This window comes from Chiloscyllium plagiosum, chromosome 24 (genome assembly GCF_004010195.1).
Source record: "Chiloscyllium plagiosum isolate BGI_BamShark_2017 chromosome 24, ASM401019v2, whole genome shotgun sequence".
Classification (NCBI taxonomy): domain Eukaryota; kingdom Metazoa; phylum Chordata; class Chondrichthyes; order Orectolobiformes; family Hemiscylliidae; genus Chiloscyllium; species Chiloscyllium plagiosum.
Window position 1 is genome coordinate 37,804,339 of NC_057733.1, and position 16,119 is coordinate 37,820,457.

The 16,119-nt window shown below is 39.4% G+C and overlaps 1 protein-coding gene across 2 annotated transcripts in view; it reads left to right on the plus strand.

Annotated features, from left to right (window-relative positions):
• LOC122562196 (transmembrane channel-like protein 6) overlaps window positions 1–16,119 on the plus strand; it is a 47,195-nt gene that overhangs the window by 24,371 nt on the left and 6,705 nt on the right. For both annotated transcript variants that reach the window (XM_043714863.1, XM_043714864.1), the window contains exons 10-16: window positions 920–1,075; window positions 5,195–5,370; window positions 10,488–10,572; window positions 12,262–12,359; window positions 13,660–13,755; window positions 14,137–14,212; window positions 14,531–14,664. In XM_043714863.1, coding sequence (XP_043570798.1) covers window positions 920–1,075; window positions 5,195–5,370; window positions 10,488–10,572; window positions 12,262–12,359; window positions 13,660–13,755; window positions 14,137–14,212; window positions 14,531–14,664 — 821 coding nt within the window. The remainder of the gene's footprint in view (window positions 1–919; window positions 1,076–5,194; window positions 5,371–10,487; window positions 10,573–12,261; window positions 12,360–13,659; window positions 13,756–14,136; window positions 14,213–14,530; window positions 14,665–16,119) is intronic.

The following is a 16,119-nucleotide window of genomic DNA, read 5'->3' on the forward strand; positions in this document are numbered from 1 at the left end:
ACAGATTTAACTTATTTTTAAATTAATGTTCAGGATGATTTTTATTTTACTGTTAGGCATCGTAAGGATGTTGTAAAACTTGAAAAGGATCAGAAAAAAATTGCAATGATGTTGCCAGGATTGGAGGATTTAAGCTATAGGGAGAGACTGAATAGGCTGGGGCTGTTTTCCCTGGAGCGTCGGAGGCTGAGGGGTTACCTTATAGAGGTTTATAAAATCAGGAAGGGCATGAATAGGATGACTAGTCAAGGTCTTTTCCCTGGGATTGGGGAGTCCAGAACTAGAGGGCAGAGGTTTAGGGTGAGGGTGGAAAAATATAATGGAGACCTGAGGGGCAACATTTTCACACACAGGGTGGTACGTGTATGGAATGAGCTGCCAGAGGAAGTGGTGGAGGCTGGTACAGTTGCAACATTTAAAAGGCATCTGGATGGGTATATGAATAGGAAGGGTTTGGAGGGATATGGGCAGGGTGCTGGCAGGTGGGACTAGATTGGGTTGGGATATCTGGTCAGCATAGACGAGTTGGACCGAAGGTCTGTTTCCGTGCTATACATCTCTATGACTCTATTTGCTGTCTTCCTTAATGAATCACTATCCCATCAACATGTTACCCTCTATTTACTGCCTCCTCACAATGTTCTACTGTTGGAAGTTGGAAACAACAAGGAAATCAAATAATATCACAATTTTATGTTAGAGGCTGCAAGGTGTTTTGTTACAAGCCAGCACTTACCAGTGGTTTGGAGAGTTGGGGGAAATGGTGGAGGTGGATTACGTTAACAACCTTGTAGGGCAAGGTGACTCAGCAGTGATACTTTTTCTTGAATTGGCAAATAAGCAGCCAGAGATTCAGTGGAAGAATGACATCAATATACATCTATATTCCTGCTAAAATGTTGCTGTTTTTCTCAATTAGGAGTCTCTTACTGAGCACAAATTCCGTGCAACTCACTCAAGTATTACTCAATGGATGGAAAATCTATCAGTTCATATACTGGGCTGGATGCTGTCCTTGGGGAGTGTTGTCGGATGTGGTGCTGGAATTCATTACTACTCAGAAAGCATGCTCAAGGTGGGTCTTGGCTTCACTCGATGCGATTCTGTCAATCAGTGAGTATTTATAAATGAATGTGGTGCTGGAAAAGCACAGCAGGTCAGGCAGCATCCGAGGAGCAGGAGAATTGATGTTTCTCTTGCTCCTCGATGAATGGCTTATGCCTGAATTGTCTATTCTCCTGCTTCTCAGATGCTGCCTGACCTGCTGTGCTTTTCCAGCACCACACACTCAACTCTGATCTCCAGCAACTGCAGTCCTCACTTTCTCCTAGTATTTATAAATGTGCAATCACAATCATTTAAATGTTGAATTGGGGTAAGAATCATTAGAGTCAGTACAGTGCAGAAAGAGGCCATTCAGTGCATTGAGTTTGCACTGCCCCTCTGAAGAGCACCCCACCCATATGCACCCCTGTAACCCTGCATTTCTCTTGGCCAATCCACCTATCCAGAACATCTTTGGACAGAAGGAGGAAACCAGAGCACCCAGACAAAACCCACACAGACACAGCGCGAATATGCAAACTCCACACAGAAAGTCACCTGAGGCTGAAGCCGAACCCTGGTCCCTGGTACTGTGAGGCAGCAGTGCTAACCAGTGCACCACCATGCTGCCCTAAGTTATCTGCTTTGTGGAAATTTTAAAAATTCTGATTGATCTTTACAAACTGCATAATCAGGCAACCAAGCTATGTGAAAATTATGACCCATACACTCAATTATTTGTTCTCTGATGCTAAGGTCAAAACAGTTCTGTACTCCAGTCATTTAGACATTTGTGGGAAGTTCTTTTCCATTCTAAATTTCCTCTGAATGTTTGTGCAGAGGCAAGTATTCTTTGTAGTAGCGAGTGAGCACAAATTTCATCTTATGTTGGAGACTGTCATTGAGCAATATATTGTCCATTCCTTTAAAGTGAGCTAGCTGGAAGATAGTATGTACTTCATGCAAGTGCTTCTAAATTGAAAGGGGAAAGAAATCAAGAGTTCTGACTTGCATTCAAGAATGGATTGGATCAAATTTTAAAAAATCAAACTGTGGATTTTTTTCATGATGTACGATAAGCATGATTTTTTCTGAAAACTTTCTTCCATCTATACTATCAATATTCTCCCCTAATTCAGTTCTGAAGTGATTGACAGTATCTAATACATAAACGCATTCTGGTACCTCTCACAAATGACCTCATGAGGAGTGCAGTGGGATATTGAAGAATTGAATCACCATTGCCAAGTCAGTTCTGTTCTCCCTGTGTTTACCAGGATGAGTAATTGTATATCTGACCCTAAATCGAGTTTGTTATCTGAATCCTTTTGTCAGAGAGATACGAAATGCATCATTTTTTTCTTACTGAAACGTGTCACCGTACCCATTGTCTTATCAGCTTTAAACAGACCATATCTAACTTGATGAAATGGAATAGTGATTTCCATTATCCATCTCACGCATTGGTGAAGGAGAAGTCATCAACAAATCCTGACCAAAGCCAGTGCACATTTTTCGTAGTGTATCATGAAATGAGATCATAATAATCATACCTTGAATTTTGGGCAATTATTGTAATCTACTTCAATTTATATAAGTGTTGCATTGCAATCATCTAAACCTATTTATAAATTTCCTATCTTGTAATCACCCTACGTTATACCACTATTTTGTAGCTTAAATGTATTGTGACAGAATATGCCAATATCAATGGTGAAGTACAAACACATGAAATATAAGAACAGAGAACCCAAAACTTGTTTTTCAGAAATATTAATAACCTGGAACTAAAAAAGATTTAAAATATTTAATCGAAAAAGGTCACTTTGTACTTGGACATCAATCCTACAAAAGAACTGAAAACAAATAAGAGAATAATTTTAAACAGACATTGCTGGAAAAGCTCCACAGGTTTGGCAGCATGTGTGGAGGGAAATGTGCGTCCAGTGACCTTCCTTTGATTTCTCCTCACAGCTGCTGCCAGATCTGCTGAGCTTTTCCAGCAACTTCTGTTTTTGTTTCTAATTTACATCACCTGCAGTTCTTTTGGTTTTTATTAGAGAATAATTTTGATTGGATTTGGTGAAAATAAAATCAAAATACTCAATGAAGGGAGGAGCAGAAGTTGACTGATAGTTCTGAAGGAGAAGAGGCAATAATCTGAAGAGCCAAAAATATTCTACAGATTTGAAGAACCTCTCTTCTTCAATTTTCTTTTACCAACCTTGAGAAATCCGCTAGAGGTTGCATATTGATGAGCCTAAGTTGTACTTTTTGGTGGCAACTCAGACAAATGTAGATGGGTGTGATGCTGTTCCCTTTGCCACACTCTTACCTTGCCATATTGGCAGCTCAGGGTGACCATTTACCAGAAGCCTTTGGATACATAAGCTCTAAACATCCTTAACCTTGTAAAGAGTATATAGTGCTAGAGGGTAGAACAAAAAGAAAATAGACTAGTTAAAAACAGGTATCTGGCAAAATGGATTATCAGGTTTACAGTATCATAGTAATAATACTTCACTTTATAATCGTGTCAAATTGCTTATTTCTGCTTTTTAACAGCTTATCAAGCAATTGTTTTGCATTCAAACTGAATAAACATATGTGGACATTCTTTGTCAATAGTTTGATTCTTGAACACCGATGTTTTTCTCTTCAAGCACATTGCCTACTTTCCGGAACCCAACATTTGAGTAAGGTTATGCAGCTTTGTGTCAGATCAGGGGAAGTGTTGTAAGCAAACTAGAGTTATTTTTTAAAAAAGTAGGAAACTTTACTACATTCTGTTTTATATTACAAAGCTGAAATAATTTAAAATATGGATATGCTAAGTTGTGAGAATACAATTTGAATGCTAATATAGCATTCATTAAAATACAGTGCTTGAGATGGCGGTAACTTGAAAATAAATCTTTAATACTTTAATGTGTTGATAAATTTAATCACTTGTGTCTCCTATTTCTTCAATAATGTGGAACACAGCCTTCACTATGGATAATTTTGAAGGGATTTGCTGGTTGTGTAATGTTTGTGATGGAACAGATTAACATAATTCTAAACGATTCCCTCAGTTCATGGTTGCGGAAGACAAGGGGGAAAAGAGTCTAATTTTGTGACCTTGATTAATATTTTTACAGTTGGTTTCATGATGCATGTAGGTAAAAAAGCAAGCTGCAGTGAGAGCTAATTGATTTAGAAAGAAATAATCTATTATTGACATTACATTTGATGTATTAAAAAGTTTTATTTTTACTACTTTTGACACTTTTATAAAACAGTGACTTCAATAAATGTATTGATGTACTTTTATGCACAAGCAATGAGTCACAGTTTGTGGCTTGAATTTTATTACAAGCTTATCCGTAAATGACCATTCATGCAAGAGTCCTTGTTCATTCTTTGGATATGGCACAAAGGAAGGGTGGAAAATGTCATAAACCACAATAGCAAAGGTTAGAGCACTTCCAAGACCTGACAGTCTGAGATTGTGTTGTAATTTGCAGTGCATGCCAAACAGCATTTATTTCTACAAAGGAAGAACTTCCTAATTCACTCTGAACGTGGAAATTTCAAGTCATTGTGATGGATGAGTAGTTTTGACTTAAGGCAGGACTGATAGCTACCACCTGAGCCTCAGCTAATTTGTTTGGTCTCTTAAGTTTAAATTAAAAGTAGAAAAAAGTATGCAATTTTATTGTCTGGGTTGCTGACTGAGAGAATACTTCAGTTTGATTGGCTGTTTACTCTACATCATGGCATCACTACAGCTGAACTTTTTTCATGCTTTCTCTTGTTAAATTGTCCACTTCCATTGTATGAACTTCAAAACGTGATAAGAATTCCTACTTTCTTCTTTCTAAGTGAAAGCAAACAGTATCTGAAATCTGTGCCAATCTTACAAAGTTTATACAAATAAATGAAAGTCTGACCTTATGGAATCTTACTCTCTCACTCTCTGTCTCTCACTCTTTGTCTTTTGCTCTCTCCCCATGAAATTAATAACTTTACAAATTTTGCAGATCCGGTTTCCAAATGATCAGGTGGCAATATGTGTTGAAGCCATGGTGATAACTATTATGTGTGCTTTAGGTTTTGAATTTCACGTAAATTGCGTTCATTAAGGTAAATAAAATATTTTATTCCTTAGGATTATTCACAAGATATCCAACAAGGAATTCCTGAGAAGCTAGTAGAGAGCAGGCTGCTAACACTTCCTTTGATTGTGTCAGTCATTAACCTCGTGATGCCCTACATTTATAATCTAATTGGGTTACTGGAAAAATATGACTTCCCACAACAACAGATCTACGTTTCCATTACCAGGTATGAGCAATTTTCCTCAAGTCTTAAATAGAAAAACACTGCTTTTCCAAAGAACTTGCATCATGTTTTATTTTTGATAAGTATCCAAATTATTTATTCAACTAAGAGGACAAAGTTTTGACGCTGGCTTAATTATATTGTTAAAAATAACAGCGGTGATCGGCATCAAGAACTAAGAATATATAACAGTGGCTAGGGGCCCTTTTGTGGTGCAGTGGTAATGTCAGTAACCCTGAATTGGGAGGCCCAAGGTCAAGTCCCACCTGCTCTAGAATAGCATCTTTGAACAGTTTGATTTGGGATATCGCTAAAATTTAAAAGAAATAACAGCAGCTAGAGCTATTGAGGCACAATAGTGATGTCACTGACTCTGAACTAGGCGGTTTGGGTTCAAGTCCCACCTCTCCAGACGTATGTCATAACATCTCTGAACAGCTGATTAGAAAGTATCTAAGAATACATAATGATGTGTCTGAGCAGCTTGATTAAAAACATTTATAAAGAAGTCTTGTGGTGCAGAGATAGTTTCCCTGCCGATTGTGTTGCCATTATCCACATAATGACAGTAGCAGCAGAAGATCAAAAGATGATTCCAAGTTTATATTTTGCCATTGCTGTCTGCTGTGAAATAGCATTGTGACGCTTGTAGTGTTGACAGTGCAGAAAAAATTGTCCAGCATTCACAAGAGAAAGAAGGGTTAATGGTTAAAATCAAACTTTTTGAGGAAAGTAGTTCCAAAAGTAGAGCTTTCTGGTCCAATGAAAACACTGGGTTACCATTAGATATAGGAGCAGAATCAAGCCATTCAGCCCATTGAGTCTGCTGCACCATTCAATCATGGCTAATATGTTTCTCAACTCCATTCTACTTCTTTCTCTTTAATCCTCTTACTAATCAAAAACCTCCTTCTGTCTAAAATACACTCAATGACTTGGCCTCCACAACCTTCTGTGGAAATTCACCAGCCTCTGTCTGAAGAAATTCCTCCTCATCTTAGCTCTAAAGGGCTGTCCCTTCACTCGGAGACTGTTCCCTCTGGTCTCTGCTATTAGTAGAACCATCTTCTCCGTGTCCACTCTACCCAAGCCCCTCAGTTTGAATTAGAATCTCCCCCCCACCCCTCCCCATCCTTCTAAACTCCATGTTCTGACCTAGCATCCTCAACCGCTCCACATGTGACAAGGCCTTCATTCCTGTGATCATTCTGTGAACCTTCTCTGGACCCCCTCCAATGGCAGTACATCCTTTCTTAGATCCAGGGCCAAACTGCTCGCAATATTCCAACTATGACTTGACTACAGCCTTATATAGCATCAGCAGTACATCACTGCTGTTGTAACCTAGCCCTCTTAAAAAGGAATGCTTACATTGCATTTGCCTTCTTAACTGCCAAATGAACCTGCATGTTAACCTCAAGAGAATCCTGAACTAGGACTGCTAAGTCCTTTTACGCTTCTGATTTCTGAAGCATCTCCCCATTTAGAAAATAGTCTATATCTCCATTTCTCCTATTAAAGTGCATAACTTTACACTTTTCCACATTGTATTCCATCTGCCACATCCTTGCCCACTCTTCTAATCTGTTCAAGTGCTTTTGCAGCCTCCCCACATCTTCACACTACCTGTCCCACCACCTACTTTGTTGCTCAGTTTGCAGAGGGACACAAATGTCCTCAGATTATTAATGTATGACATCAACAGTTGTGGTCCAAATATGGGCCCCTGCGGAATTCTACTAGTCACTGGCTCCCATCCTACCAGTCAGCCAATCCTTTCTCCATACTAGTACCTTGATCCTAACACCACGAGCTCTTACCTTATTTATCATCCTCCTGTATAACACCTTGTCAAAGGTCTCCTAGAAATCCAAATAGATCACATCCACTGGTTTTCCTTTGACTAACTTGTATGTTATCTCCTCAAAGAATTCTAACACATTTTATAAATTTTATAAATGCCCTCTAGTTCTGGACTCCCGACCCCAGGGAAAAGGCTTTGTCTATTATCTTTTCCATGTCCATCATGATTTTATAACCTCTATGAGGCCACCCCTCAGCCTCCCATACACCAGGGAGAAATGCCCCAGCCTATTCAGTCTCTCCCTATAACTCAAGCCCTCCAATCCTGGCAAAATCCTTAAATCTTTTCTACTGTTTTCCAATTTAACAACATCCTTCCTATAGCAGCACAACCTTAGTTGAATGCAGTATTTCAAATGTGGCCTCAACTGTGTCCTGTACAGCCACAATGTGACATTCCAACTCCTATTCTCAATGCACAGACCAATGAAGGAAAGTATGTCACATGTCTTCTTCACTACCCTGTCAACTAGCAACTCCACTTTCAATGAACTGTGCACCTGTACCACTAGGTCTCTTCGTTCTGCAATACTCCCCAAGGCCCTACCATTAAGTAAATAAGTCCTGCCCTGATTTGCCTTTCCAAAGTGCAATACCTCACATTTATCTAAATTAAACTCCATTGGCTACTCCTCTGCCCATTGGCTCATCTGATCAAGGCCCCGTTGTACTCGAAGATAATTTCTTACTCTCCACCACACCACTTACTTTGATGTCATCTACAAATTTACTCACCATATTCATATTAAAATCATTTATGTGAATGACAAAAAAAGGTGAACCCAGCACCGATCCTTGTGGCAGACTGCTGGTCACAGGCATCCAGTCTGAAAAGCAACTCTTTACCACCACCCTCTGTCTCCTGCCCTCAAGCCAATTTTGTATCCAATTGACTACTTACCATGGATCCCATGTAATCTAATCTTCTAATCAGACAACTATGTGGAACTTTGTCAAGTGCTTTGCTGAAGTCTATATGGACTACTGCTCTGCCTTCATCAATTTTCTTTGTCACCTCTTCAAAAAACTCAATCATGGAATGAGCTGCCCGAGAAAGTGGTGGAAGCTGGTACAATTACAACATTTAGAAGGCATTGGATGGGTATATGAATAGGAAGGGTTTAGAGGGATATGGGCCAAATGCTGGCAATTGGGGCGAGATTAATTTGGATACCTGGTCAGCACGGACGAGTTGGACTGAAGGGTGTTTTTGTGCTGTCCACCTCTATGAATCTATGAAATTAGTGAGACACGCTTTTCCACTCACAAGGCCATGTTGTCTATTCCTAATCAGTCCTTGCTTTTCCAAATAAATGTTAATTGTGTCCCATTGAATCCCCTCCAACAACTGACCTATCACTGACTGAAGGGTCACTGGTCTATAGTTCCCTGGATTTTCCTTAGTCATTCTTAAATAATGGCAACACATTAGCCAAACTCCAGTCTTTTGGATCTCCCCCTTGGCTATCAATGATAGCAATCTCTTAGCAAGGGGCCCCACAATTTCTTCCCTAGCTTCCCACAAAGTTATGGGAAATACCTGATCACGTCCTGGGGATTTATCTACTTTTAAGACCTTCAGCACCTCCTCTTCTGTAAAATGGAATATTTTCAAGACCTCACTATTCATTTCCCCAAGTTCCCTAGCTTCCAAGTCCTTCTGCACAGTAAATACTGATGTGAGATAATCATTTAATATCTCTCCCATCTTTTGTGTTCCACACATAGACAGTCTTGTTGATCTTGAAGGAGCCTATTCCCTCCCTAGTTATGTTTTTGCACTTAATGTAATGAGAGAATCGCTTTGGATTCTCCTTAACTCTATTTGCCAAAGTGATTTAATGTCCTCTTTTTGCCTTCCTAATTTCCCACCCATGTGTACTCCTCCTACCATTATATTCCTCTAAGATTTCATTTGACCCCAGCTGTCTGTACCTGACATATGTTGTAAGTACATTGGCAAGATCAGATGGTAGTTGCTTATTGAATAATAGCAATGAATTTTAAAATGGTACTAAAATTTTCTATGGCATTAAGCTACAGAGGAATTTCCTCAATAACTAAATTATTGTATGACATTTAAATTAGGAGGTGCATTAAGTATTAACCTTGGATTCATAGAATCCCAACAATGTGGAAAGACGCCATTCAGACAATGACCTAAGGCTGAAATTGAACCCAAGTCCCTGGTGCTGGGAGGCAGCAGTGCTAACCACTGAGCCACTGTGCTGCCCATTACAGGTGTAGAAGATTCTAGATTTCGAGGCTTATTTCAGAGATCTGAGCACACAATCTCAGCTGAAGCTCATGTGAAAAGCGATGTTATCTTGCTTGTAGGACATGATGATGTTCAAGCAAGATACAAAATGGGGGACCCTGACTGCACAATCACATGGTGCTTGTTAAAGATGTCACTGTTCCAACAAAGAGTGGGGAAGTTCTTCTAGCATCCAATCAACATTTAATCCTAAACTAATATTACCCAATCACTTAACATTGTTATTTGTAGAATATTGCAGTGTGCAAATTGATGCTCAAAAAATTCAAGTTCAACTCTTTCTTCCAAAACACTTAACTTTCTGCAACAATTATGAAATTATTTTAATGCAGTCCAAATTGGTAACAAAACCACCATGTGGAAATGATATGTAGAATAGCACACATCAGTCACTATTATTCAATGACCCAGAGCCAACTTCAGAATATGCAGTAAATCATTTAGTGTAAATTTTACAATGGATTGGTTTGTAAAACAGACAATTCATTTTGTTCGAGCTGGCAAATCCAGACTAGGTGCCCACTCGAGACTCTGGTTTTACCTTGTGTAGAAACAGTACAGAGAGGTGGTGACCTTGAGGTATTATCACTTGATTGTTCATCCAGAGATCCAGATAATGTTCTGGTGACCCAGATATGAATCCCACCACAGCAGTTGGTGGAATTGGAATTTAATTTTTAAAAATCTGAATTGAGTCTAATGATGACTGTGAATCCACTGTCGGAAAAATCTCATCTGGTTTACTAACGTCCTTTTAGGGAAGGAAACTGCCATCCTTACCTGGTCTGCACTACATGTGACTCCAGACCCACAGCAGTATGCTTGACGTTTGACTACCCTCTGAGCAAATAGTGATAGACAATCAATACTGGCCTAGCCCATAATATGTTTTTTTTTAAAGTAGAGTCTGCTGCATTTCAGCTGTGCCTGCTGGATGTATATATCTTCATGATGATATTATGATATTGTTTTCACACAGAAATCTGCTTTTGAAGTTAGCCATTTTAGGACCACTTTGTTTCCACTGGATGGGAAATAAGTTAAAAGAGACAGCAGAAATACCAGTAAGTAAAACTACCAGGAGTGCAGTAAACCAAAATAATATGGAGGCTTCTACAAAATCCATTTGAATGTTTTTGACAGAGGGCTGGATATTATGTTTTCCTATTGGGCAGCTATCTGGCTGAGGTGATGAGGTGGAAGGGGAAGCACGTGAAGTATGTCAGGGGATTGATCCACCACTCTCCTACCCTGCCCTGAGTTCACCCCTACAATTAATTTAATATATTTATTTGTCTGTGCATAGTGGACAGGCAGCCAATTACAATGCCTGCCCACTTGGCACAGACAAATAATTTTAAGGTCAGTTTTGCTTGTTAACAATTGACCTCAGTAATATGCTACCTGTGCCCTAAAACGGTTGGTGTGGGCAGTTAGACAAAAGTAGGCAGATTGTTTGTTTATTAAAGCCCTAGAAGGGTGAAGTGTGCAGGGAGGATTCCTGTGCTTGTTGGGTGTATAACATAACCCTCCAAGATGCCACACCCTCTTCCTTCCATACTAACTGCTTTTGAAGCAAGGCCCCACCATCACTAACAACCTCACCCCACTGACTTCTGGGATCCTTTCTTGTCTTAAAGGCCTAGACTAGCTGTCTTTGGCAGCCACAACACTTGTGTTCTCCTTCCTGCTGCCATGGCAATGCCCATTACTTATCCTAGGTGCTGCCATGGCTACTGGAACTGCAAGACAACTGGGTTGGTCGGTACCTCCTGAAGTTGAGGCTTCCTCCCACTGAGCAAGTCCCATTGTTAATCTATTTTGGTTGTTGGTCCACAGTGGGTTACGGCCATGGGGGTGAGCCACTTCCATTTATATAAGCTTCCATCCGTGAAGAGAGGGGATTGGGGTAGCAGTCTGCTACCCAGTATCATTATTGAACATTGTTATCCTTACTTCAACTTTAAGAGTACACAAGTGACTTGTATGATCACGTAGACATCAAAATGTCATATTCACTGGGACACATTGTATTTTTTTCTTCACAATTCATCCTTTATTTTTAGATTATAGAATAGCACCATGTTTAACTTGAGCTGGGTGTTGAAATGTGGACGTATTTTTAATTGTTGATTGTTTTTTAAACCATAATGTCTTCACCATTGTCATAAAGCAGCAGCTTCATTGAGGTGATGTTGACCTGGTTTGTCTAATTCCTTCCGATTCCATCCGAACATTTTAAATAATGTTGCGAGGTGAAACAAAAATGCTGTTGTTGGAATGTTTTAATCTTCAGGGGGCATTGGAACATAGGGTTTAGGAGTAGGAGTCACCCATTTGGTCCTACGAGCCTACTCTGCCAGTCAATATGATTAAGAGCTTTCTGGCTTTGGAGTCCACAGGAAAGTAATGCTTTATTAAGGCTCTATTTGAATCAAGACCAGGGTCCAGGTTCACTTTAACTATGCTTTTTAATATGAACTCCTAGACTACCTGACAAAATCTATTTTGTAGAGGATGGTTCAGTGATTAATTTTACATCTTTTACATAAACATATAAATTAGGATCAGGAATTCTGAATTCTGACTAGCCATCTGTAATATTAAACAATTGGTCTTGGAATGTCTTATTTGTCATTATTTAATATTTGAAGATAGTATGCATTCAGAACTTGGATCATGAATTTTGTGTTTGTGTTTTTGTGATGTCAAACATTTAACCATCAGTCCCTTGTTTGTTTTTTTTGTCTCAGTGCTGGGAGACGTTCGTAGGGCAAGAAATATATCGTTTGCTGGTGGTAGATTTTATATTCATTATACTGGATACAGTTTTTGGAGAATATGTCTGGAGGTGGGTGTTAACTTCATGAGAAGATTTGTTTTATCTATTAATAATTACCTATGCTGTTTTAACAATCTATGGACCATGGAGAAAGTGCGGACTGCAGCTGCTGGAGATCAGAGTCAAGAGTGTGGTGCTGGAAATTTGTCAAGTGTGTGTGCAAAATGTTGATTCTCCTGCTTCTTGAATACTGCCTGACCTGCTGTGCTTTTCCAGCACCACATTCTCGAATCTATGGACCATGCCAACTTTTAACAAATTGTGATATCAAACGTACACCTAGAGGCACATAGAGATGGCCAAGGGTATTACGTTTACTGTTTTCATTTTCTATCTTTCACTGAGATGTACCTTTCCTTTGAAATAATTAAGTGCCACTAACAACTGAATCTTTAATTATCATTACCAGCTCTGGTTCCTTTTAGTCATGTTAGTAGTTCACCCGTGCTTCATTATCTTGTGGAGTTTGTATTACCTCAAAGCAGAACTCTAATGTTGCACCCAGTTTAGACAAACATTGAAAATAGATAATTAAGTGTTTTACAGTAAAATCTGAATTATTGTTTCCCTCTAAGCTACTGTCCCTTAACAGCCACAGTCCTGCTGCTCCTAAGAAAGTAGCCTGCCTAATCTATCCAAAAGCAAAACACTGCAGTTGCTGGAAATTAGACTATAACAATTAGAAATAATCAGCTGTGTCTAGCATTATTTGTGGAGAGAGAGAAACAGTGTTAATGTTTCTGAACTGTTCCGGTGAAAGATTGCAGAACTGAAATGTTAATTTTGTTTCTCTCTCCGTGAATCTTTCTAGTTTCCAACCTCTTCCTACCATGACCTTTAGCTACAAGAATGGTCTGAGTGAGCTGGCTTTACCTTCCTTCTCTTCAGTCCCAGGGAGTGAGAAGAGAGTTGCTCTGGACTTGGCTCTGTGCTTCATTCTGGTTAGAGCGATGAGCATCAAACCTGATTTCCACTGTGCCACAATGCTTCGTACCTATACTGCAAACAAAATGTTGCTTCTTTCAACAATTGATAATTTTAAAAAGAGATACATTAATGGTTACAGGAATGTGATACAAACTTTTAGTGTGTTTAGCTGCTGGCCTTCTCTCAGATTAATGGAAAAACTTGTCAAAGCATCCTGAGCAAACCTGGAGACTGAGTTAAAAGGTTAATTATTGATTGCCATGCTGTCCTATCCTTGTTTGTTGATTGATCTTTTAACATAGAAGTGAAAGCAGTTCTATAAGTTGAGAGAGTCAGCTACCAAAGTATTGTAATCACTGTTTCTCCTTCCTTCACTCCCCAGGGTCATTTGCATTAAACTGCTGAAAAGGAAGAGAAAACCTGAGTTTGACATTGCCAGAAATGTTTTGGATTTGATCTTTGGACAGACGCTCACTTGGTAATAATCAGGCTATGTTTGATCAGGCTATGTTTGATGTTGAACCATTAACAGCGCCACCTATTGAGAACCTTCACCAGTACCATCACAATAGTATCCTCCCCATTTCCCAGAATGTGTACTCTCATGTGAGCACTGGATTGGACCTGACTGTGATGGTCCCTACATACAAATATGTGAGAATCACTCACTCACTGGCTGGGTTCGCGAAGTGAGCACAGTTACTTTGGCAACATATTAATCAGCTGTCGATTCTATGCAGCCGTAACAATGGAGAATTTATGCTTAAGAAGGGAAAAGATCGGAGGGAGAGCAAGAGAGCAACAAGAGGCAACAGACACGTGATGAGCTTCATTTAATTCATTACCTTCTACTTTGTAGGTTGGGCCTCGTGTTCGTACCACTCCTGCCTGCAATTCAAATGATCAAATTTATTGTTATCTTCTATATTAAAAAGGTAATTTTCACATTTATGAAGTGACTGAAAACTATAAGATATAAGGGAAAGAGCTTAGTCCATTTTAGAAATTCATTTTGTCCCCAAGTCTGTTGGTTGAGTTAGGATAAGATTTAATGTTTACCCTTCATAAACCAAATAGGCATCATCATTGGCAGCCTTTATACATATTTTGAGTATATGTACTCTTCAGCAAGTTGCTTGGGAACCAGAACTTGACCAGCTGTTACTAAACATCCAGTGAATCATTTAATATGTGAAAAATGATCACTACAGTACACCAGCTATCTATTAATAAAACTGTTGGGTCTTTTTCAGCTCAGCTTAATGAAGAACTGTCAGCCTCCACACAAACTCTGGCATGTATCTCATATGATGACTATCTTTATTAGCCTGCTGTGTTTCCCATCGTTCCTTGGAGCCACTGTTGTTTTTTCTTACACTGTGTGGTAGTAAGTATCTGCATAGTTAATTGTGTGGCCAAATTCTTGTGAAACTGAGGATTCAGCAGATTATAGAGTGTTTGTTTTTGGTTCTTGCTGCTAGTCATCTCTATACATTCTGGGACAAATGTTTTAATGGAGTCAAGAAGTTTCTAATGCTGTCAACACTACGGTGTGTTTACTAGCATGTTAGCTGAAGTTTTGCTTCTAAACTACCCAATTGTATGGATTGTCCAACAAGTCTTACAAAATGAACATTTTCCATGATGAATTACAGAACTGTAAATGTGACAGGATGGGAGATGGTAGTGCTGAAAATGTGTTGCTGGAAAAGCGCAGCAGGTCAGGCAGCATCCAAGAAGCAGGAGAATCGACGTTCAGGCATGAGCCCTTCTTCAGGAATGTGTTGCACTTTTCCAGCAACACATTTTCAGTTCTGATCTCCAACATCTGCAGTCCTCATTTTCTCCTGGGAGATGGTAGTGTCATGGTAATGTCACTGGACTAGTCATCCAGAGGCCCAGATTGATGGATGCAAATTCAGATCCAAGACCTGAAAAGGAATACTGGAAATAAAAAATAGTATTAACGAACATGAAGCTATCATTGTGGTATGGTTTCATTAATGTCCTTTTTCGGGAAGGAAATCTTACCTTGTCTGGCCTGTATGTGACTCTCGGATACATGATAATTTGTTTGACTCTCAACTGCTCTCTGAAATGGCCCAATAAGCCGCTCAATCCAAAGGCAATCTGGGACTGGCAACAAATGGCTTTGCTGGTGACGGGCACGTTATATAATAATTTTAAACATCCATGTTCTGTTAATTTGAAGCTATGGGCTTCAGTACAGTAAGGCAGAGTATGGTGGCTGTGAAATTTTTGCTGTTATGGTACTTGCCTGTTATTTAGCCTATCTTTACTATATACAGATCCTAATTTAAAGGCTACTTATCGACGGGTTGAGAATATCAATGCAAAAGTGTCACTTGTCCAGCCATTTATCTGCTCAATTAAACAATCAGGAATTACAGATAAGAGGAAGACCCTGTCATATTCCTTTACCAAGGAACACTGATACAATGTGAACCAAAAGTGATTCCAATTTCAATTAAGAATTATTGTTCAAGTGGATTTAACTGTAAATGTGCAGTCATAGAGATGTACGGCACAGAAACAGACCTTTCGGTCCAACCCGTCCATGCCAATCAGATATCCCAACCCAATCTAGTCCCAACTTCCAGCACCCGGCGCATATCCCTCCAAACCCTTCCTATTCATATACCCATCCAAATGCCTTTTAAATGTTGCAATTTGTACCAGCCTTCACCACTTCCTCTGGCAGCTCATTCCATACATGTACCACCCTTTGCGTGAAAAAGTTGCCCCTCAGGCAACATTTCCTAGGACCTTACGATTAAGTGTATAAGTCCTGCTAAGATTTGCTTTCCCAAAATGCAGCACC